Source organism: Monodon monoceros, unplaced genomic scaffold (genome assembly GCF_005190385.1).
Source record: "Monodon monoceros isolate NGI ecotype Baffin Bay Population unplaced genomic scaffold, NGI_Narwhal_1 Super_Scaffold_6, whole genome shotgun sequence".
Lineage (NCBI taxonomy): Eukaryota > Metazoa > Chordata > Mammalia > Artiodactyla > Monodontidae > Monodon > Monodon monoceros.
In genome coordinates, this window is record NW_021703783.1 from 93,416,453 (window position 1) to 93,429,633 (window position 13,181).

General features: G+C 45.1%; 2 protein-coding genes across 2 annotated transcripts in view; one reads left to right on the plus strand and one right to left on the minus strand.

Annotated features, from left to right (window-relative positions):
- Positions 1-2,472: 2,472 nt before the first annotated feature.
- PHF5A (PHD finger protein 5A) lies at positions 2,473-11,743 on the minus strand. Its single transcript, XM_029206486.1, has 4 exons — positions 11,488-11,743; positions 11,035-11,058; positions 10,368-10,534; positions 2,473-3,130 (listed from the first exon to the last, which is right to left on the minus strand). The coding sequence occupies exons 1-4, from the start codon at positions 11,537-11,539 to the stop codon at positions 3,041-3,043; spliced, it is 333 nt and encodes a 110-aa protein (XP_029062319.1). The 5' UTR covers positions 11,540-11,743; the 3' UTR covers positions 2,473-3,040.
- Positions 11,744-12,052: 309 nt separating this feature from the next.
- The window catches only part of ACO2 (aconitase 2), a 51,855-nt gene continuing 50,726 nt past the window's right edge, over positions 12,053-13,181 (plus strand). The window contains exon 1 of the mRNA XM_029205024.1: positions 12,053-12,111. Within this exon, the coding sequence (XP_029060857.1) occupies positions 12,076-12,111 (36 nt within the window). The 5' untranslated portion in view covers positions 12,053-12,075. The remainder of the gene's footprint in view (positions 12,112-13,181) is intronic.

Here is a 13,181-nt window from a genome sequence, read left to right on the forward strand (position 1 = left end):
TACCATATGTGTACAGAGTATATCTGAGAAGCTGGAAGACACCCATCCTTTTTAGATCCTAGAAATGAATGTATCAAACCCTGAATACTTAATAGTAGTAATCATAAACCCAGGAAATGGAACCACTTTCTTAGACTATGATGAGTTCAGTTATTTCAACTAGACCTGTGTAGGTAGTGCTTATTTCAACAATGGAGAAAAGCAATAATTTTTAAGCCCATTCTGATTTTTTGTGGCCATACACAGTTGGCTGAGATCATTCTAATTCTTTTCACAGAACTATATACTATTTGAGGTTAAAATTCAGCTTGTAAGCAATGTTTTCCCAATAGAGAATTCAGTATTATCATTATTCTAATTTTTAAAACTGAAAAGGACTTATTCTAAAGTCCAAGGTAGACGATAACTAAGGATTTGAACTTGAATGCTGTTTAAGAAGTTTTTAACTTATTCGTTGTATTGTATCATTCTCTTGGCCTCAGAGAGCAAACAAATGGAGAATGGGATTATAAAATTAGGTGACAGAGGAACAGAGTTCAGCAGAATTCACCAGACTGAGGTTGAACTTGTCCTGTTGTTGATCAGTGTGGAAATCCTACTGGGCATTAAATTTTAAGCTCCCTTGCAAGAACTTTTAGAGGCATACGCACTAAGACTCACAGAGCACAGTTAAGGTGGTGTTTTGCTGAAAGTAAGGAGTAGCTTTTCAAACATCTGGAGATGCAAGATGTTATGTAGACCAAGGTGGTTAATAAACAAATGTTTCTTTTGGCGGGAGGACCACACCATGCGGCATGTGGGATCTTAGTTCAACCACCAGGGATTGAACCTGTGCCCCCTGCATTGGAAGCACAGAGTGTGAACCACTGCCAGGGAAGTCCCAATAAACAAATTCTAGAAACTGATTTGTTTAGCAAAACAAAACATTTTGACTTATATTACACATTAAAACTAAAGTTACTATAGAATCAAATGACAGATTCTAGTTATAATCTGAAAATTATCTGGTTTCTGCAACTCATGTGATATACCATAACCCTCACCTGATGCTTTAGAACTGCTCAGAGCTCCCCAAACATATCACCCCATTCAAACTGTTTCCCCCACACAAATATCTTTATCTGCAGACCCTACCCCCTTTGCCTGTAGGTTCCAACATGGCCTTCAAAGCCCAGTTTATTATCTGGTTTCTATGACTTCAGTTATTCATTCAATACTGAGAACCTGCTACCTGCTGGGCAGAACAGACTTGCCTCCTGCCACCATGGAACACAGCCTAGTAGATGACAGTCAATATTACCAAATGCTATAGACAAAATGCTTATGGTGCTATGTGGGAGTATAACAAGAGGAACTTAGATTGGGGGTTGGATGAGGCATCTTTTAGGAAATACTTAGCTAAGGTCTGAAGGATGAGTAGGAGTTAGCTGAGCAGAAGGGAAGCAGAGCTTTAGAGGTAAAAAACAGGTAAAAAGCACTGCGGCAGGAGGGAAAATGGCAGTTTGAGGAACTGAAAGGAGCCCTCGTGGCAGCCCTATGGCTGTGGCCTTCCCCTAGCCTTCCCAAGGTACCGCATGCGAGGCCCAGAACCCTTCCTTTGTGTGTCCCGTGTTACACTGAGCTATTTCTGGCAAGCTCAATTATTAAATTCCTTAAAGGCAGAGATTATCTTAATTCTATTTTGGACACTCAATACATTACAAATAACCAAGTTTTATTGATCCAAGATAAAACCTTGATAGGAAGTCAGAAGGCTCTCATCTCAACTTGGACCTGACACTGAGTTGCAGTGTAACACTGGGCCAGGCCCCTGGAATCTGCAGGACGCACAACCTTTTTCAAATTCATGGTGTCAAAGACCTTTTTGACTGGAAGTCTCCAATTATGAATGTGGCTCCTCAGGTTAACTTGATTATTGCCTCTAGCAGACAAAAAGTACAGGTAGTTGAGTTAGGGTAAAGGATGCGTCTGAATTTGAATTTACTTAAACCAGCCTCCCATATCCTTTTTTTTTTCTGGTGGGGGGGCTGCCCTGAGAGGCGTGTGGGATCTTAGTTCCCTGACCAGGGACTGAACCCATGCCCCCTGCATTGGAAGTGCGTAGTCTTAACCACTGCACCACCGGGGAAATCCCTCCCCTCATATCCTTAATGTGAGTATATATGCACTTTGTGAAACAAATCAACCAAGTTCAGTTCTCCTAACTCATTCGAGTACATTTTGTCTCATTCCCTTCACCATTACTGGAAGCCATCTCTTCAGTTCAAAATTCAAGTTGGACAGGAAGGGGAAACAGCAAAGTTTCTAAAAATAACTTTGGTTTACCTATCATAAAAGGCATGGGTGGTTTTGAATTCCAGTAGTAATAAGAGAACAAGGTGTTTAATGAATCCCAGTACCTTTATTTTGAATCACAAATTCCTGGGTGACTAAAATTCCTAGGGTTAAAATTAAATTGGGAAGGGGCTGACTACCAGAAAATAAACACCTACTTTATGAATACAATAGCAACAGAAAGGGTTTCCAATTTTTAGAAGAAAAATAACATGAAGCAGCACCACCTGGTGGGTGTTACAAGATGAAATGCCCACATTGACTGTTCTGAGAGCCCCCATCGCACTGCAGATGTTTCATCAAGGACAGCTGCCATCAGAGCTGCTGCAAGGCCATGCTTCTCACTGCAGCTAGCCTCACAGTCAGCTCCTCAAACAGAAGACTGAAATAATATATCATTCCTGTTTTAGAAGCTTTTGGTGTATAGAACTTCTCGATGTGGATTAACACAGCCTTGCTTCTTGAATTTAAGGAATGCCATGAACCAATCTATTAATTTGTCTGTGGTACAGTCTGCCAGAGTGCTCTGCGAAGAATCTTTTTTTCCATTCCTACCATGGCTGGGTGAGAGGAGAGGAAAGGGTGGAAAGGGGCCAGTGTACTAATAGGCAATTCAGGTGATGCTCTGTGCTCCATTTCCTTTCTGTAGGCATTTCTTTTGGCAGCTGCAGCAGCTTGATGGGGGGAGGAAGAGGCAGCCCACCAATCACCTCTTCTTGAAGCCATATTTTTTGCGTTCATAGAAGAGATCTGTCTTAGAGCTCCCCAAATTGACAATCTTTGGGCAACCATCTCTCTGGAAAACAGAACAGATAAGTTGTTAAAAGTCTCCGAGCTTGAACTGAGAGGGATTTAAGATAAAAATAACTTCTGGAATAATGTTTTAGCCATTCATCTTACCAGTTCAGTTATCCTATTTGATCAATCAAGTATTTACTAAACACCTAGAATTTGCCCAGGGCCTGTCCACCGTTTATCCAGTGGCCTGCACTTATAATGTTGGATTCTTAGCCCACTTCTGTTACTAATATGATATAGTGGAGGTAGAATCTAAAACTCTTTAAGGTGTTCAAAGGATTTTCTCCAAGTGAGAGGTAAGAAATGGTAATAATCATCTACAGATCAAGCTTCCTAGCTGTCTTTCACTATCCCAAGAAAGGAGAAAATACCAAGGGAAAAAAAACTAAAGACTTTAGGAAATAGTACCTTACATTTCAAATATCGTAAGAGAATACTGAGTTTGGTGTGTCCGTATCAATTCACTTAACCGGACACATGGTCTTGGGGGAAGAGTGCTCCTGTGCCAGAGACAGCTGTTGACAGCTCATACTCTGATGTGTAGTGACACCTTCCCCTGGCCGTTTTGTGAGCTTGAGTGGTTTCAGTGAAGCCCTTGGGAAGCTGTGTTTTGCAGGAATGATGACTCCATCAGTTGATTGGGGATGATGGGAGGAAAACTGGGGGAATTGCTACTGGAAGAAACCTCCTTAGATCTCAGGATTTTATTAAACACCCATGTCAAAGGCAGCTGTTTCCTGTGACACTGGGCTATAGGCATCTCTAATGCCTAATTTCTAATTCAGCTGATTTCTCTTTTTGGGGACTGATATCAACACTGTACAAAAATCTCTGAAACCACACAAAGCCAACACTAACATTTCATTATTTTCTAGAAAACATGTACCATGTATTACACTGAGAGCTACCATCTGTGGAGTTTCGTGTGCTAAGCAAGCCAGGTTGTGGGCCCGGCCCCACCAATGGCTTGCTGGGGGAACTCAAGTAAGCCACGTAATCTGTACTCAAAGTCCTGGTACAAACGTGGGAAGAGCTGCCTCTCCTGGCCCCAGGTAGCCTGCTCTTAAACACGACAGTGCTTTAAGCTCTTTAGGGATGCTTTGAAATTTTATGGTATTATGATAGCCTGTTCAGGCTTACTCTGCCTCACTGACTTGTGTGACTGTGGGCAAACCACTTCTGTCTGGATTTGTATCCAACTATAAGATGACTGGATCAGGTCAATGTATATGAACTGTATTTATAGGGCCCTAGAGAGTCCTGAGAGGTGCCAGGTGACAGTAGGACTCACCCCCCAATCTGTGCAGCTGTGTTCTCACTCATATTAAGATTGTAGGGACTTCCCTGGCGCAGTGGTTAAGAATCCACCTGCCAATGCAGGGGACGTGGGGTTCAAGCCCTGGTCCAGGAAGATCCCACATACCTCAGAGCAACTAAGCCCATGCACCACAACTACTGAGCCCGCACACCTAGAGCCTGTGCTCTGCAACGGGAAGCCACTGCAATGAGAAGCCTGTGCACCGCAACGAAGAGTAGCCCCTGCTCACCACAACTAGAGAAAGCCCGCGCTCAGCAACGAAGACCCAACATAGCCAAAACAGACAAACAAAAAAGGTTGTAGGCTCTGGAGATAGGTCACCTGAATTTTGAGAAGTTATGAACCTCCTTGTGTCTCTTTTTAGTCACATATTAAATGGTAGAACCGACCTTACAGAATTAAGAATCAATATACTTAGAACAATGCCTAGCATATAGCCAGCCCTTAATAAATTATAATTGCCAAAAATAAATATCAGCAATTTCATGATGGTTCAACCTAACACACACACACACACACACACACACACACACACACACACACACACACGGCTTCTGTGTAAGATACTTTTTGAAGATGGGACTCTGCATGTTAAAAAGTTGAAAAAAAAATCGGAAAACCAACGCGTTGGATTATTAGCTCTTTGGCTTTTATGGCATTTTCTCTCACTGACTTATAAGTTTCCTGTTTTCTTGCCTAAACTCCTGTTTTTTATTTTCTACACATCTCCCATGGGTCTCGTGGTTGTTCCCAAATTCCACTAATGTTGTGAAGAGGTGAGGATGTGTGCATCGGAACTGGCTGGCTTTTGTGAATATGCCTGTGAATGGAAAGCATGAAAAGGAAGATGGAAGGACTGTTAAGAAACCTTGAGGGCTTCCCTGGTGGTGCAGTGGTTAAGAATCTGCCTGCCAATGCAAGGGACACAGGTTCGTGCCCTGGTCCGGGAAGATCCCACATGCCGCAGAGCAACTAAGCCTGTGCACCACAACTACTGAGCCCACGTGCCACAACTACTGAAGCCCGCATGCCTACAGCCCGTGCTCTGCAACAAGAGAAGCCACCGCAATGAGAAGCCCACTTGCCGCAACGAAGAGTAGCCTCCGCTGGCCGCAACTAGAGAAAGCCCGCACACAGTGATGAAGACCCAACGCAGCCAAAAATAAATAAATAAATTTATTTTTAAAAAACCAACGCTAATCATGTACCAAAATATAACATACAATGGGGAAATATGTACAGAACCAAAGGCAATTTAAAAATTTTGAGATCAGAAAAACATGATTACAGAAAATGCGTCCACATCTCCATCTCTTACAATTGGTAGCAAAGAATTATGAACAGCAGGCAAGACCTGCCTTATTAACAGAAACTAGAAGATGAAACTTCGTTCATTCTTTCAGCAACTGTTCAATGAATACCTACAATGTAAAAACCAGACTGTACACTGGTTTGAGACCTTAACAAGAGTATCATGTATTCTATTTGAAACTTTAATTTTAAAGGCTTTTAAGCTCTCAGTAAATGTATCCATAAGGTAACAGGGATTATTATTCAATACTTCCTTTTGGTGGAGATTTCCCCATAGCCACACACAGCATGTTAGTAGCAAAGCCAAGACCCGAACCTGGGCTCTCTACCTCCCAGTCTGGCGTTTTTTCTAACAGGGCTTCCCAGGGCAAGAACCAAAACTTTCCCGTGGTTTTGGAAGCTGTAGAGCATGGTAAACTTGTGAATTAGCTTTGAAAAGTATCAAATAACTTTTGCATATATTTGACTGCTCCGCTGTTTACTTAAATAGGGAGAAGAGAATGGTAGAAATAGCAAGAGAGGGAGGGGCACATCCTTACCCACCCTGAGAAGACCAAGACCGTGAGGCGGTCAGACTAAGTGCTCTGAGTCAGACCGTGCACCCTCAGTGGGGATGAAAACATCTTCGCTATTATAGTGGTTTGCGATCTGAAGTTTGTTCTTACCCAACAAAATCTTACTCCTTAGCATTCAGTTCCTCTTTTTGTGGAGAAAATGTAATTAATTAATTAATCAATCAATTTTTAGGCCATGCCGCGAAGCATGCAGGATCTTAGTTCCCCAATCAGGGATCAAACCCGTGTCCCCTACAGTGGAAGCGTAGAGTCCTAACCACTGGACTGCCAGGGAATTCCCAAGAAAATTTAATTTAAATTAGATTTTAACTTTTCTCCTTTGGGGGGACAATAATGGGGGAAAAAAGGGTTGAGAAACTGAGTTAGATAGACCGGGGTTCTAATCCCGTATCTGCCACTTATTAGTCATGTGACCTTGGGCTAAGATGCTTAACACCTTTAAGCCATTCGTTTCCTCATCTGTATCATACAGAACTTTTGGAAAAGAATGTCCAGCACAGTACCTGGTACATAGCAAGTGCTCCAAAGATATTAGCTACTATTTTTCTTGTCTTCTTGTTGGGAGAGTTAAAGAAAATGGTTAAGTAAAAGGCGTAAAAGAGTCAAGGGCGAAGGGAGATCAATATGATGCCACACATAAGAAACTACAAATTGGGACTTCCCTGGTGGTGCAGTGCTTAAGAATCTGCCTGCCAACACAGGGGACACAGGTTCGATCTCTGGCCTGGGAAGATCCCACATGCCACAGAGCAACTAAGCCCATGTGCCACAACTACTGAGCCTGTGCTCTAGAGCCCACAAGCCACAACTACTGAGCCTGCATGCCATAACTACTGAAGCCCATGACCCTAGAGCCCATGCTCTGCAACAAGAGAAGCCACTGCAATAAGAAGCCCGTGAACCACAACAAAAAGTAGGCCCCACTCACTGCAACTAGAGAAAGCCGGTGCGCAGCAACGTAGACCCAATGCAGCCAAAAATAAATAAATAAACTCATATTAAAAAAAAAAAAGTGTCCCGGCTTCCCTGGTGGCGCAGTGGTTGAGAGTCCGCCTGCCGATGCAGGGGACACGGGTTCGTGCCCCGGTCCGGGGAGATCCCACGTGCCGCGGAGCAGCCGGGCCCGTGAGCCATGGCTGCTGAGCCTGCGTGTCTGGAGCCTGTGCTCCACAATGGGAGAGGCCACAATAGTGAGAGGCCCGCGTACCACCAAAAAAAAAAAAAAAAAAAGTGTCCTTTGGGACACAATCAAAGCCTCACTTTATTTTTTACTTATTTATTTATTATTTTTTACTTATTTATTTATTTTTGGCTGAGTTGGGTCTTTTGTTGCTGTGCACAGGCTTTCTCTAGTTGCAGTGAGTGGGGGCTACTCTTCATCGCGGTGCGTGGGCTTCTCATTGCGGTGGCTTCTCTTGTTGCAGAGCATGGGCTCTAGGTGCGTGGGCTTCAGTAGTTGTGGCACATGGGCTCAGTAGTTGTGGCTCGCGGGCTCTAGAGCGCAGGCTCAGTAGTTGTGGCCCATGGACTTAGTTGCTCCGCGGCATGTGGGATCTTCCTGGACCAGGGCTTGAACCCGTGTCCCCTGCATTGGCAGGCGGATTCTTAGCCACTGAGCCACCAGGGAAGCCCAAAGCTTCACTTCAGATAGGACAAAGTCTTTCTTTCAAAAAAAAAAAAAATGGACTCCCCTGGTGATGAAGTGGTTGGGAGTCCGCCTGCCAACGCAGGAGAGACTGGTTCGAGCCCTGGTCTGGGGGGATCCTGCATGCCGTGGAGCAGCTAAGCCCATGAGCCACAATTACTGAAGCCCACGTGCCTAGAGCCCGTGCTCCGCAGCAATAGAAGCCACCGTGATGAGAGGCCTGCACACCGCAACGAAGAGTAGCAGCCAAAAATAAATAAATAATTTAAAAAAAAAGAAAGCAAAGAAACAAATGGTCCTCTGGCAGCAATGCCCACAGATATTGTCCCCAAATCCTGAGTATTCTTTTTTTTTTTTTTTCTGTGCGCGGGCCTCTCCCATTGCGGAGCACAGACTCCGGATGCGCAGGCTACAAAACCTCTAGCTACAACCATGGAAAGGTTCAAGAAAATGTTGTCCTTAATGGACTCTTTAGCTAGTTTTAGCTAGTTTAAGAATTGTTTGTAGTTTCTCTTCACTGATATTGTCTCACCGTGGTATATAGGCTATAAATAATTACCAAACACCTACTATATACCATACACTCTGTAGGGGGAACCCTATGCATGATTTACAGAGGTAGCAACAAAAATGTGGACCATACTTACAGTACATGCCAGGGAGTACACCAAGAACTAGGGAAAAGGGGAGACAAATACACAAACCAAGGTCCTTTCTATAAAGGGAGTGGATCAGATCAAGCAGGATATGATTTGACAGTCAAAGGTAAATGCAAATCACAGTTTAGGACAAGAGGATGTTCAAATCACCATGTGAAATTATGTTTCTGGTACTTTATCTATGACCTTTCTCATCTCTCTAAATAACAGAAGAATTAATGATGTTAAGAAAGTTTTATCTGGTCTGATATATCCCACTTACTAGAGACAGACAGGTGGTCCAGTGGTTAGGACTGTGAGCTTCCATTGTAGGGGCCTGGGTTTCATCCCTGGTCCAGGAACTAAGATTCCACAGCCAGGCAATGCAGACAAAAAAAAAAAAAAAGGGGCTTCCCTGGTGGAGCAGTGTTGAGAGTCCGCCTGCCGATGCAGGGGACACGGGTTTGTGCCCTGGTCTGGGAAGATCCCACATGCCGCGGAGTGGCTAGGCCTGTGAGCCATGGCCGCTGAGCCTGCACGTCTGGAGCCTGTGCTCCGCAACGGGAGAGGCCACAACAGTGAGAGGCCCGCATACCGCAAAAAAAAAAAAAAAAATTTTTATTTTTAAAGATTTTATTTATTTATCTATCTATTTATTTATTTGGTTGCATTGGGTCTTAGTTGCCGCACGCGGGATCTTTGTTGCCATCTGCTGGATCTTCATTGGGGCATGCAGCATCTTTTAGTTGCAGGCTCTTAATTGCAGCATGCAAACTCTTAGTTGTGGCAAGTAGGACCTAGTTCCCTGAGCAGGGATCAAACCCGGGTCCCCTGCATTAGGAGAGCAGAGTCTTAGCCACTGGACCACCAGGGAAGTCCCAAGAATTATTTATCTTTTGCCTTACGCCTTATCCTAGATTAGGTAAGCAGATACCTTATACTAGCCTATTGGTAATGTATCACAATTCCTTTTATTGTGTCATAAGCAGAATAAAAGCTGATTCATGGGTTTCCCACCCCTCTCCCCAAAAAGCCTACTTTTGGTATAGACCTACATCCCTCTACCCTGGCATCTGGCTCAAGAAGTTGAATAACTAGCCACTGCCACCACACAATGTCAAGGGGCAAAAATGTCATAAGAAGAATTGCAATCAATTCTGCAAAATCAAACCAAAAGCATTCTCTAGCCACTTACAGCTGAAATCAACTTGAATTGTCCCAAGTTCAGAAGTCACCACATCCACCCAAATAGTCCTTAATGATAGTTAAGAGAATTACTGAGTGGCTATTACACACCATGCACTGTGCTAGGACTTAAAAATGCAAGATATTGGGAATTCCCTGGTGGCCTAGTGGTTAGGATTCTGGGCTTTCACTGCCGTGGCCTGGGTCCAATCCCTGGTTGGGGAACTAAGATCCCACAAGCCAGGGGGGACAGCCAAAAAAAAAGATATTATTTCTGAATAAAAATAATGAGAGAAAAAAAAATAACGAGAGAGAGAGACATCACAGGAAGAGAGGGCTTTCCAAATTGCTAGTGCTGACAAACATTTGCTTCTCTTGCATTTTTGTCCTTGATGCAAAATAAGTGCGTTTTGTTGGACTACATCCAGTTTGGCTCACAGACCTTGAAGAAATTATAACCTAGATGACTAGATGAACATAGTCATCTACAGGCCATAGGAGTGGATGGCAAAGTGTTACTAAATACAAGGAAGGATCAGATGAAAAGCTTAGTATATACTCACATCTTTCTCCTGGATGGTGCACTCCTTACAATAATAGGCATCCGAAACCCCGGGCCCTCCACAGATCACACAGCGTCCCTGGTAAGAGCCATAGTTACATTCATCACATATGCGCACCAGGGTGCAGGGACGCACATAGGAGTCACAGATCACACACTTGCCATCACCTGTGAGGAAAAGAGAATGAAGTTATGCCCACTTGCAAGTACTTCAAGTCCTTTGCCCTCCTCCTGTTAATGGGGAAATACACTGGTCTTCTGATGGTGACTTTAGGGCCTGCTGCTTTGGCATCACAAAACTTGGCTTACCTAGTGTCCAGCTCAATCTCCACAACACACAGGAAAAGTCAATCAACTAATGGGTAAAGAGCTTAGAATAGCACCTGGTAGATAAGTCTGTATGATTAACTGGCAGAACGCTGTGTGTGTTGGGGACGGGGTCATGCTACTTCTGGTCCACAGCTAGAGATTTTTCTCAAATTAGTGTTTAAAATGTGCAAGTTAGAGTGGGGTGGTGGCCTTTAGTTGCAGCCTGGCATTGTGTTAACATGCTTCCAGTCACATCTACTCAAAGCCCTCTTAGTGGCACCGTTGGAAATGCCCGTTGGCTGGCTCCACAGAAACTGAGTGGGACGGGTGGGCTGTCTGGGGAGGCGTGTTCCACTCACATTTTTCACACAGTCTTCCAATGGCTGCAAGATGAAAGACGGTAAAGAGTACAATTAGGATTAAGGTTTTGACGAAGAGGGGACAAACATCCTCGAGCTTGAGGTGGGGACAGGAGCAGGGACTGCAGTGAGCCCTGAGGAAGTCTTTCCATCTTATCCTCATAAACTTCAATCCGAACCAAATCCACACCCTCCCGAAGTCCCTCTCAGGTCCTGGGCAAACTGAGAATTTCTCCGGACCCCATCCCAGCAGCCCGCCTCCGGCTCCCAGCACGCACGCCCCGCCCTCTTTTCATCAGAGACCATAAACCCACGCGCTCCTACACTACCGACCGTGAGGCGGGAAACGTAGCATCCCCGAGGCAAGAACCTAAGGAAGTGATGGGAACCCCGGACTCCTCAGGTTCTAATACTATCCCCACCGAGACAGTCGGGGGCGGGAGGCCGTCTCACCAACACCAGCCTGCTTGCGGCAAAAGATCAAGTCCGGGTGATGCTTAGCCATAGCTCCCTCTATGCCACCGGAAACTTAGGGAACTTCCGGCCGACCTTTAACCTCCATTGTTCCTGCCTCCTGGTCGCCGTGATTGGTTCTCTAGGCTTCCATCAGCGTTTACAATCTTTGCACCAAGCCCCGGTCGTTCTCGCGCGATCACATTTCAAAGACAAGTTTCCGTCCTAACTGGGGAGTCAGGTCCTGGCAGGTGCATGAAAGTCATCAAAAAAAAAAAAAAAAAAAACCTTTCGAGATCTGAATGGAAGATACAAATTGAAAAGAGCAAAGATGAAGTTTGCACTTCGATAAGACATCCTTGTTCCCGGTATTTATTTCCGCAAGTGCTTTTATGCAGCTTTGTCCTCTCCCCTGTAGGTTCCTCACACGGGAGCTCCGCCCAAGGCGCTCGCAGGACTCGGCGCCTCTGGGGAGGCCCAGCCTTCACTGTTTTGCGTTTCTATTCAGGCCACGCCCCCTGCCCGAAGGCTTTAAGTACGCCGTGTGCACGTCATTTTCAAGCGACCTCATCTTTGTCAGTGCACAAAATGGCGCCTTACAACCTGCTGGTGACCCGGCTGCAGGTGAGAGCGAACTGAGGGCCCTCTGGGTTCACGGGGGCGGGGTGCTTCCTCCTGTGATTGCGGCTGTGGGCGAGGCAAGGCGAGGCGGGCCCGACGTCCGCCTGGCTTTTCGTGTACCTGTCCCTGCCTTGGGCCCTTCGCCCGAGGTCAAGGCGTCCCCGGCTCAGCTCTCCCAACCTTGTCTCCGCCCCGCTGGAAGCGTGGGTCTCAGAAGCGGCGGCCAGGTGAAGAGTGGAGGCACCTCTTTTGAGGGCCGCACTTTCTCCCTTGTAGGGTTTCTTTTTCTTTTTCTTTTTCTTTTCCCGTTCCTCAAGGTCAGGACAAGGTGACTGGGGGGCGCGGTGGTTGTTGAGCCCGCTAGGTCCAGAGCCCGAAGGCCTCACTTCTCATCTCTCAGCAGCAGACCCTTGCTAGCCAGGTGCATCCGTGGTTGCCAAACCTGAAGTTTGGAGGAAAAAAACTATTACCTATTCCATCTTGTGGGGATCCTGTGGAACATATAGCCAGGAGTTCGAGGGGGCCTTCCGTGCCCAGACGTAGTAATTAGTAACGATAACTGTAGTCTCTCACCTTTGCACAAGATTGCAAGACTTAATTCCTCATCATGTCATTTGGTTCATATAATCATTTGGTGAGATGACTATTCTCATTTGATAGATGATGAAACTGCTAGAAAGTAGGTAAAAGTTCCTGCTGTCTCTGAGTGTTACCCAAGTGCTGTGGCCTGAGCATCTGCCCTACTATCCCTCTGTTCTCTGTTCTTGTTCATGTCAGCCTGCCCTCAGAACTTTCTGAGCCCGAGTGTGATCCTGGAGCTGACATTTGTGTTTGTGAGAGTACCAGAATGGAGTATTTTGAGCTCATAATTAGTTGCTTTTCAGTTACTAGATGGGAGGGTAAAAGACTCAACAATTTGACCTTGACTGTCCTGTTATGAACCATCTAGAAAATTGACTGTGACTGCCAGATGTTTTTTCACTCCTAACTTGACAATCCTAGGAAGGTGTTATACTCAGATTCAATGTCAGGCATGTATTTCATTAATAAAAATAAAATGAGCAAGCATTTAT

What these genes read in the sequence shown, in the direction of transcription:
- PHF5A (XM_029206486.1), bottom strand. Translation starts at nt 11,539, where the DNA reads ATGGCTAAGCATCACCCGGACTTGATCTTTTGCCGCAAGCAGGCTGGT. An exon ending in TGGAAGACTGTGTGAAAAAT is followed by an intron (nt 10,535 to 11,034) that starts GTGAGTGGAACA and finishes TTTTCCTCACAG; the next exon opens with GTGATGGCAAGTGTGTGATC. An exon ending in GCACCATCCAGGAGAAAGAT is followed by an intron (nt 3,131 to 10,367) that starts GTGAGTATATAC and finishes TCTGTTTTCCAG; the next exon opens with AGAGATGGTTGCCCAAAGAT.